At 39.3% G+C, this 11237-nt stretch overlaps 1 protein-coding gene across 1 annotated transcript; it reads left to right on the top strand.

Moving 5' to 3' along the window:
* Positions 1-9415: 9415 nt before the first annotated feature.
* On the top strand, positions 9416-9811 carry LOC108292121 (40S ribosomal protein S20-like). Its single transcript, XM_037732877.1, is given in 1 exon segment — positions 9416-9811. A coding segment is annotated over 1 exon segment (396 nt).
* Positions 9812-11237: the final 1426 nt, after the last annotated feature.

The raw sequence follows: 11237 nt of genomic DNA, 5'->3' as shown, positions 1-11237 counted from the left end.
CCACAGTAGAACTTAAATAATAAGACTTAGAAGTCAAAATTATTCCTTGATCCAGGGCTTCAGAATGAATCTTGTGTTAACAGGCATAAAAATATTAGTCTTCTTGTATATCTTCACCAGTGCTTTTGGGTGATGAGACGCATTATCAATGAGCAGTGGTATTTTGTAAAGAACCTTTTTTCTGAGTAGTAGGGCTTAACAGTGGGCTAAAATATTAAGTAAACCATGCTGTAAACCAAGGTGCTGTCATCCAGACTTTCTTGTCCTGTTTATAAAACACAGGCAGAGTCAATTTAGTATAATTCTTAAGGGCCCTAGGATTTTTGAAATGGTAGATGAATATTGACTCCAACTTAAAGCCACCAGCTGCATTAGCCCCTAACAAGAGAATCAGCCTTTCCTTTGAAGTTTTGAAGCTAGGGATTGACTTCTTGTCTCTGGCCATGAAAGTCCTAGACAGCATCTTCACCTACATTGAAAATCTGTTGTTTAGTGTAGCCACTTTCATGAATTATCTTAACTAAATCTGGATAACTTGCTGCAGCTTCTGTATCAACACTTGCGGCTTCACCTTGCAGTTTTATGTTACAGAGATGGGTTCTTTCCTTAAACCTCATGAACCAACCTCTGCCTGCCTCTCACTTGACCTCTGCAGCTTTCTCACCTCGCTCAGCCTTCATAGAATTAACAGGAATTTGGGTCTTGGATTAGGCTCTGGATTAGGCTTTGGTTTAAGATAGTGTTATGGCCGGATTGATCTTTTAGCCAGACCGTTAAAACTTTATATAAGCAATAAGGCTTATATGAAGCAATAAGGCTGTTTCACTTTCTAATCATGTATTCACTGGAAAAGCACTTTTAATTTTCTTCAAGAAGTTTTTCTTTGCATTCATAACTTGGCTAACCATTTGGTGCAGGAGCCTTAGCGTTTGCCCTGTCTTGGCTTCCAACATGCTTCCTCACTAAGCTTAAGCATTTTTAGCTCCTGATTTAAAATAAGAGATATGTGACTCATTCTTTCACTTGAATGCTTAGGAGCCATTTTAGGGTTATCAGTTGGCTTAATTTCAATAGTGTTGTGTCTCAGGGAACAGGGAGGTTTGAGGAGAGGTACAGATGTTGGGGAATGACCAGTCAGTGGAACTGTCAGAACACACATTTACCAATTGAATCTGCAATCTTATGGGGATGTGGTTTGTGGCAACCCCCAAACAATTACAATAACAACAGCAAAGATCACTGATCACTATAATACATATAATGACTCCTTCCACTGCTCAAAAAGCCAAAATAAAAGAAAGGCCAAGGTGAAGAAGGTTGGACCAGAACCTGCCATTGGAAAGGAGTAGGAGGCTGAGAAAGTGGTAAGTCCCTTTTGAGAAAAAGTCTAAGAATTTTGGCATTGGATGGGACATCCATCCTAAAAGGGATCTCACCCTCTTTGTCAAATGATCCCGCTGTATCCGTTTGCAGTGGCAAAGAGTTATCCTCTATAACTTTCTGAGATTAATGAGTTTACCCAGGCTTTGGACCGCCAAACAGCTATCCAACTGCTTAAGCTGGCCCGTGAGTACCTACCAGAGACAAAGCAAGAGAAGAAGCAGAGGCTGTTGGCCCAGGCTAAGAAGAAAGCTGCTAGCAAACCGGATGTCCCCACTAGGAGACCACCTGTCCTTTGAGTAGGAGTTAACACCGTCACCACCTTGGTGGAGAACAAGAAGGCTCAGCTGGTTGGTGGTGACTGCAAACAACTTGGATTCCATCGAGCTGGTTATCTTCTTGCCTGCTCTGTGTCATAAAATGGGGGTCTGCATTATGAAGGGGGAGGCAAGACTGGGACATTTAGTCCACAGGAAGACCTGCACCACTGTCGTCTTCACACATGTTAACTTGGATGACAAAGGAGCTTTGGCTCAGCTGGCGGAAGCTATCAGTACCAATCACAATAACAAATATGATGAGAGTCACCGTCATGGGGAAGGCAATGTCCTGGGTCCCAAATCTGTGGCTCACATCGCCAAGCTGGAAAAGGCAAAGGCTAAGGAACTTGCCACCAAACTGGATAAAATGTATTCTGTTCAGTTTTCTGTATGTGAAAATAATTACAATAATAGAAACTCTCAAAAAAAAAAAAAAAGCTTTGAAATATTGGAAAAATTACCAAAACCTGACACAGAGACACAAAGTGAGCACATGCTACTGGAAAAATGGTGCCAACAGACCTGCTCGACACAGGGTGGCCGGAAACCTTCAACTTGTAAAACATGCAATATCTGTGAGCACAATAAAGTGAAGTAGAATAAAATACCGTATGCCTGTATATTACAAAGGATTAACACTAATGTAAACTACAGACTTAATTAGAAATAATGTATTAATATTAGTTTATCAGTTGTAACAAATGTTCCACTAATGAAAGAAATAATAATAGGGGAAACTAGAACATCGAGGGGGTGTACGGCAATTTAGTCCTTTCCCCTCAGTTTTTCTGTAAACCTAAAACTGCTCCAAAAAATAAAGTAAATTAGCTTTTTTAAAAGGCAACTTTGAATTTAAGTTGCTCTGAAGCTTTGCTTGCTGCTTTACCTCTAGATAGAAAATACTTCAATTTAATAGTAGAAAGCATCCATATCACCTTTTTCTGTGAAAACTGATTTTTTTTTTTTTCAAATCAGAGAGCTTATCGTTCTGTTTTTGAAAGTGTGGTGAATTTTATAACAGATTATGCACTGGTATGCAGATGTAAATTGATAGCTGAAACAGTGCAACTTACTTTTCCTATATTCAGCATCAAAATTCCTATTCTCATTTTTAAATGTTGGCTGCTAGTGTGGTTACCACACTCTCAGATTAATTTGCCCCAGCATGTAAAGACTCCCATGCTAAAAGCACATATTTTGGAAAATGTCATTTCTACTTTCTCTTTTAAGGCCTGTGTGAAAGATATTTCTTCTAGAAAATGTTTTCTGACACTGCGCTTCACTAAATTGCTGTCTGATTTTCTGAACTGTGCTCACTCTTCTGAATTCTCTTTGCAGCCAGTAAGAGCAGAAGCTCTTACTCTTATGCCAGCCAGACACTGTGTGTGCTAAGCATTTTATTTACAGTAATTTGATTTTGAGAATAATCCTTCCTGGTAGGTAGTGTGATTTCTAGTTTATGGAACTGAAGAAGCCAGGACTATAAATTAGATCTTATTGAGCACCAGAAACTTTCTGCTTTCAAGGACTCGGCTGTATGTATTTAGTTTGCACTGAACCCCCCCCCCAACATCTCTACTATTTTGTTAATATTAGGCACTTGCCTGTCCTCTCTGTATGTTGTATAATCACAAAGAAATGGTAAACTCGGAAGGGAAAGCACTATGAGTCCTATTTCTTTGTCATCTGCCACTCCCAGTGCCTACTGAATCCTTAGTCTAGTAGTTGGTCGTGAGAATGCTAATGACCAACTCCAAAACTGATTTTTTTTTTTTTTTCAATTACAGGCTCATCAAATTCAGAAAGACTGTCCAGGCACAATGGCTTACACCTGTACTGTAATCCCAGCACTTTGGGAGGCCAAGGCGGGCAGATCACTTGAGGTCAGGAGTTCAAAACAGCCTGGCCAATATAGTGAAAGCCTGTTTCTACTAAAAATGCCAAAAAAAACAAAAGAAAAAGAATTTAGCCAGGCAGAGCAGCACACACCTGTCATCCTAGCTACTCTGGAGGCTAAGTCAGGAGAACCATGGCTTGAACCATGAAGGTGGAGGTTGCAGTGAGCCAAGGTCACATCACTATACTCCAGCCTGGGCAACACAGCGAGACTTTGTCTCAAAAAAAAAAAAAAGAAGAAGAAGAAAGACTACTAGCTTTCCACTGAAATATTTGTATTCAATACATTCAAAAACTCAAACACCAGTGCTTTCTTAATGTACAAAAACTCAGTAAGATGAGAATGTCTTAAAGTGTTTTTGATTGGCAAAGTGTTTATAATACATATAATCTCTTTTCATTTTCACAATACAACTGTATAGAATTTTCATTTTAAAATGAAAATTATGCAAATATCTACATAACAAACCTGTACTTATACTCCCTAAACCTCTAAAAATAAAAACAAATAAATACAATAAAAATTCTGAAACTCAGAGAAGTGACTTATTTGCATTTGATAGAAATTAGGTGGATTCATACTCCAACCTAAGTCCTCTGATTCCAGAGAGCAGATTACTCAAGAATTGACAGTTCGTGTGTCTGCATGTGTATTTATCTAAAAGTTTTCGTTAGAGCCAAATTATCATCCAGAAAGGTTGCTACCAGTTGGTAGACAATGTAATGAAATGGTTAGAACATTGACTCTTGAGCCACTTATTAACTCTGATTTTGTGCCTCAGTTCAACTGTAAAATGTGGATGACAATATAGCACCTAATCATAGGGTTATTGTGAGGATTAAATGAGTTAATATACGTAAAACACTGAGAAGACTGTTTGGCACAAGAGCACCAAATATTGCCAACATCTGTGATTCTATCAGAAAGCCATTATTAGTAACAATCTAAAGGGTCAAAAATGCCATTGACTTTTTGCTTTATTTTGCATTTTCCTAATTACTACTAAGGGTAAGCACCATTTTGTGTTGTTGTTGTTTGGTATGATCTCTTGTGAATGGTCAGCCCATATCTTTTGCTAAACTTTCTTTGGTCCCTTTATTTTGATTTGTAGGAGCTTTATAACATATTTTGGGGCTGGGGGCAGTAGTTCACACCTGTAATCCCAGTACTCTGGGAGGCCAAGGGTGAGAGTATTGCTTGAGCCTAGGAATTCAAGACCAGCCTGAGCAATATAGGGAGATCCCTTCTCTACAGAAAATTTAAATCTTGGCTAGATGTGGTGGTGCATACCTGTGGTCCTAGCTACTCAGGAGGCTGACACTGGATCCCCTGAGCCACTGAGGTGGAGACTGCAATGAGCCATGATTGCGTCATTGCACTCCAGACTGGACTACAGAGTGAAAGCCTGTCTCAAAAACAAAACAAAACATATTCTGGATATGAATCCTTTTTAACACATATATAGCAATCTTTTGCTTTGTCGCTTATGTTTAATGTTGTCTTTTTTATAGCAGTTCAAAATTTTTATGTACTCAACTTGTCAAGATTTTCTTTTATAGAACTTTTGATTTGTGTCATATATTTTGTATTTATTTCTAATACTTACATAGTTTGGATTTTTATATGTGGGTATTTTATACCCTAGAAATTAATCTTTTGTATGGAGGGAGGGATCTCCCTCTTTCCCTCACAAATGAGTAGGCATCATCACATGAATAATTTGGAGTTTGATAGTCTGTTCAAGCTTTAGCACTTGCAATCCTCACCCCCTCAAATCTGCTCTGTGGTCTCCCCTCTGACCTCTTTCTAAAAAATAGGGGTATTTTTATACCCTGATGATATTTTCTATCATCAGAGGTGGGGGGAAGAGAGAGAGGGGAGAGAGGAAGGAGGGAAGAGAGAGAGAGAAAGAGAGAACGAGAGAGCAAGAGCTGGTCTTCCTTCCTTTTTTAATAAGGGCACTAATCACACCATGAGGGCCACATCCTCATGACCTCATCTAATACTAATTATCTCCCAAGGGCCCCATCTTGAAATACTATCACATTGGGGGTTAGGACATTAACATATGAATTTGGGAGTAGGGGATACAAATATTCAGTCCCTAAATTCCATTCTTGGCCTGCCAAAATACATGTCTTTCTTTCATGAAAAATACATTAATTCTATCCCAATAGCCCCAAAAGATTTAACTCATTCCAGCATCAACTCTAATGTCTAAAGTTCAGTTTCATCTAAATAAAATGAGGGTGAAACTGGAGGTATGATTCATACTGAGGTAAATTTCATCTGCAGCTGTGAATCTATAAAATCATAAAAGTTATATGCTTTCAAAATACTATGGTAGATCAGGCATAAGATAAACATTTCTATTCAAAAAGGGCCATTTCATAAGAAAGAAAGGAGTGACAGTTCCAAGACCTGGTAAGGCAAATTTCATTAGATCCTAAGGCTTGAGGATAATCCTCTTTTGCTTGATGCTCTGTTCTCCGCATGCACTATGGTGGCAGTATTGCTCTTTGGCAGGTCTGGGTTCTGCCCCAACAGCTTCAGGCAGAGGTCTTTCGGCTTGTGGAAACAAAGATATTGGCCTTGATCACGTTCTTAATCAGCTTTGGGGTCATTATTGCCTCTTCCTGATGAATAGTGCATGTTTGCTGCCAAATGGCACTATCATCCCATCCTATCAAATCCAAGAGGGGTAAAAGCCTTCCTTTATTTCATCCCATCTCTATGCCCTTTGGCTTAAACTGCAGTGTTTCACTTTGCATAATTCCATAAGCTCTTTAACAAGTGATAGTCTAGCAACATGTCTGGTGTGCTTCTTCAGAACATGCTTTCTTATTTTTTGCAATATGGTCAGATGAGAACTTACTAAAGCTTCAAGTTTTGTGTGCCTGTAACAATTCCTTCTTTACTTCCTCTCTCCCCATTCACATTTTACTATAAGCAATCAGGAAGAACCAAGCCACTCATTCAACACTTTACTTACACATCTCCTTAGCTAAATATGTAGTATCATTGCAAGCAAGTTCTGCCTTCCACAAAACACTAGTACACAATTTAGTCAAGTTTTTGTCACTTTATAACAAGGATTGCCTTTCCTCTAGTTCTGATAACAGATTATTCACTTCTATGAGACCTCACAAGAATCACTAATGCCCGTATTTCTAACATTTGCCTCAAAACTCTTCCAGCTTTTACCCAGTACCCAGTTCCAAAGCCACTTGCACAAATATGTTTAGATATTTGTTACAGTGGTACCCCACTTTTTGGTACCTAAATCTGTTTTAGTCTGCTTGGGCTGCCATAGCAAATACCTTAGATTGGGTGGTTTCAACAATATAAACTTATTTCTCATTATTCTGGAGGCTGGAAAATACAAGATCAAAGTGCTGGCCTATTCATTCTGCCTTGCAAATGGCCTCCTTCTTGCTATGTCCTTACATACCTTTTTGTGCATGTGTAGGGAGACAGAGACAGAGAGAGGGAGAGCAAGGTCTCTAGTGACCCTTTTTATAAAGGCACTAATCCCATCATGAGGACCCTACCCTCATGACCTCATCTAACCCTAATTATCTCCCAAGGACCCTGTATCTTCATACTATCACATTGGGTGTTAGAACTTCAACATATTAATTGGGAAGGTGAAGGAGATACACATATTTAGTCCATAACAGGTACTATTACAGGGCATCAGGTCACATGTTGCTCATGCCTTTCCAACCCAGACAGCCTTAGGGATGATCTGAGTTTCAGGGAAGAACAAAGGTCTTTTTGACCCTTCAAAGCAACATTGTGCAGTCTGGAGTTGTCATCATCTGCCACCTTGAAGTTAAGCTGTGAGAAAGCAAAAGCTGTGCTGCTACAGTGTGCCTGGTGCAGGCAGCAGCACTTTGTGGATTTGGGGATACCAGTAACTTGACTCTGCTTCCTAGCAAGAATAGCACATTGCGTAGCACCCATTGTGGCTTGGAGATTAAGGAGCATTGTAGCCATTCTTCTTCATGGTTACCAAGTGAATTTCCCTCTCAAAGTTCATCTCCTTCAGCATCTGATGCATGCCATATTCTGGAGATAGTACCAGAGACCTCATATACATGGCCTGGGCACTGTCATCCGGGCTTTGGCCTCTATGTCAGGCTTGTAGTCCCAGGTGGGAGGTAGGAGGTAGGAGGCCCCAGCCTGTCAAGACATGACATTTTTAAAGGACTCCACCCACCCACCAGTAAAACAAAACAAAATAATTTGGTGTTTAGATTAATTAGGAAATTAAAATAATCAGAGAGTATAATTATTGATGCATGATGTTGCCAAATAGAAACATTAAGTATGCATTAATGAGGAGTATAAGAAGCTGTGACAAGCAATAAAAATAATGCTTTGTTTCACGTTTGCACACTCTTGTATGTAAACCCATAGAATTGTATTTATGTTTAAATTTAGGATGTTGTTTATATTATATTCATTTATATTTAGACTTTTTCTGAGTCTTAACATCTCAGCCCAGAATATAATAGATATTTGGTGTAGTAAAACTTTCCTTTTTTTTGTGTGTGTGTATGTTACCTTGAACTGCTTCACAGATTTAAAATAAGTAGAATCAAAACAAAACCTATGGGCACATCTACATACCCTGGATGTGAAGTAAAATGTGCTGCCACTTAATTGATAGAACTATGTTCCAAGAGCAGCTAGTGTTTCCCTAACTAATGGTCATGTAAGTTAATGTTTGGGCTTGAAGAAGTTGCCATTCATTCACCCTTTTTTCAGTAAATAGTTATCAAGCATCCTCTTTATGCCATTGCTTTATGGAAAGCACTGGACACCAAGTAGGGAACAAGAGGCAGGATCCATACTTTGCTAGAGATTATAGTCAAGTGAGTGGAGTTTATTGCCAAGTAGGACAGAGAAAAATAATACATTGAGAAGACATGAACTTAAGAACAGGAATTATGAAAGTGATCTGAGTGGAAGTAAGTTTAAACAGGAGGCTCAAACTGTTACAAGGATAGGGAAATTGTGAAAATAGCATGGACATTTCAGGTATGAAGACGACAAATAGAGTGTCTTAGAAACATAAATACCAAACTATACTTTCATTTCAATTTTGACACTATGCTATCCTGTGGATTCCTTATCAAGTTAGCAGGAGTAGTAAGACATTGCTATTTGTGGAAGTGTTTTAGAGAAATGCATGTGTATATAGCACATGAAACTGTTATGGTAGGTAGTCAAGGAAACATGAGCAGGGCAGGAGAGGGCACCCGTCCCACCACCAGGAATGTTAGGCCACCATCAGGTGATGGTCAGGTGGTGGTTTAGCTGCCTCTGAAATAATAATTGGTTGCAGCCAGCACCAGGGAAAGGCAGTCTCTTAACAAATAGAAACAACTGAAACTGGTGATCCACAGCTTTTGATAAGATCTCAGGAGCTGGGTGAGTGAGCTCACGTAGGCGCACTAAGAGGCAAAATGGCGGAGTTTAACTGGTATATGACATTATAGGAACACTCAATCGGTAAGAGAAAAACGCCTCAATAAGCATGTGCACAACATCAGTAAGCACACTGTGCATGCAGCCCCTCCCAAGTGTTGGCAGCTCACTGCACATGTGGACAAAGAAGAATCCAAAGGAAGAATCAGGGGAGAAGAAATGAGGGAAGATCCCAAAGGATACCCATGTATAAAACCCCAAGTAGCATTTTGAGGAAGACCGGGTTGTAGTTGTGATGGATCTCGGTCCACATGTTCCTGCTCCTGACTCACTAATGTTTGCTGTCCCCGAGGAACAAGTCGGTCAGGAAGCCGCCTCAGCCATGGCTTTTAAGGATACTGGAAAAACACCCGTGGAGCCAAAGGTGGCAATTCACTGAATTTGAATCACTCTACAGAGCTACAACGTAAAATCCCTGGAGAATATGTGTGCTGACTTGATTAGAGGAGCAAAGGAAAAGAATCTCAAAGTGAAAGGACAAGTTGCATTGCCTACCGAAGCTTTGAGAACCACTACAAGAAAAACTCCTTGTGGTGAAGGTTCTAAGACATGGAATCATTTCCAAATGAGTATCCACAAGGGACTCATTGATTTGCACCATCCTTCTGAGATTGTTAAGCAGATTACTTCCATCAGGATTGAGCCAGGAGTTGAGGTGGAAGTCAACATTGCAGACACTGAAGTCAGCTATATTAATAAATTGATTACCACTTTTTAAAAAAAGTCAATTGTCAAACTATGCACATGAATCTCTCAAGTCACTGGCTCAGCCCTCTTCCAATTGTACTTTACTTTTGTTCCTGCTCTGAAACTTTTGTATTTTTTATTTTAGTAGAGACAGGGTTTCACCCTGTTGCCCATGCTGGTCTCCAACTCCTGAGCTCAGGCAATCTGCCCGCCTCAGCCTCCCAAAATGCTAGGATTACAGGCATGAGCCACCACTCTCAGCCCTGCTCTGAAACTTCAATAAACTTTTACTCCTGCTCTAAAACTTGCCTGGGTTTCTCACTCTGCCTTATGTCCCTTGGTTGAATTCTTTCTTCTGAGGAGATAAGAATTGAGGTTGCTGCAGACCCATGTGGATTTTTCACCACTATCAACACTACTAGTATTTTGATTTTATACAGTCACCAAATAGTTTTTTTTTTTAAATACTCAGATAAATATTTCCAAAATCTTAATGATAGAAAAAGAATTCACAGATAACTTGACGGTTGTTCTGGTATACAGATGCTAATGTGTGGGATGAATTAAGGAGAGGACAGGCTTGAGTCAGGCACTTCCTAGGAACAAAATGCATTTGTTTGGGCAATGGCTTGAGGTTTGAGTTAATAGTTCTTTTTATGCCTTACAAAAATAAAATTTCTATCTTTATATTTTAATATTGAATAACCAAAATATGTAAGTACTATTTTAAAAACTTACCATAGCTTTATGTTCTAAAATTCTAACATATTTTATCATAGAATACTTTTCATACATAATTTTCTAAGTTTGCAGTATTACTAAAGTGACCTTTTTACCTTGTCAGTAATATTCTGAAGAAAGACTAGCACTGCCTTTCTTCATTTTCCCTTTTGCTCCTTCTTTGCTTTCTTATTCTTTCTAATACATTATAACCAATAAAACAAATTTATATCCATGAGCCCATACTGACATAAATAAAGCATGGAATAAATAAATAAGTAAATGAGGGAGAAAGAGTAGCAATTTCTTTGAATAAGAGTATACAAATTAATAAATATAGAAGGAATGATGCAAATAGAAAATCACTGTTAGGTGAACACTCCAGTAATAATTGTTATAGACAAGAAATAATTGACAAATATTAAAATTAGTTGATGGAAGTATGACAAAAGGCTGGGTGTGGTGGCTCACACCTGTAATCCCAGCAATTTGGGAGGCCGAGGTGGGTGCATCACCTGAAGTCAGGAGTTAGAGACCAGCGTGGCCAACATGGCGAAGCCCTGTCTCTACTAAAAGTACAAAAATTAGCTGGGTGTGGTGGCATGTGCCTATAGTCCAAGCTACTTGGGAGGCTGAGGCAGGAGAATCACGTGAATCCAGGGGGCAGAGGTTGCTGTAAGCCGAGATCACGCCACTGCATTCCAGCCTGCATGACAGAGCAAGACTCTGTTGCAAAA

Source organism: Cebus imitator, unplaced genomic scaffold (assembly GCF_001604975.1).
Source record: "Cebus imitator isolate Cc_AM_T3 unplaced genomic scaffold, Cebus_imitator-1.0 Scaffold477, whole genome shotgun sequence".
Taxonomy (NCBI): domain Eukaryota; kingdom Metazoa; phylum Chordata; class Mammalia; order Primates; family Cebidae; genus Cebus; species Cebus imitator.
This window is presented reverse-complemented; position numbering and strand designations above follow the sequence as displayed.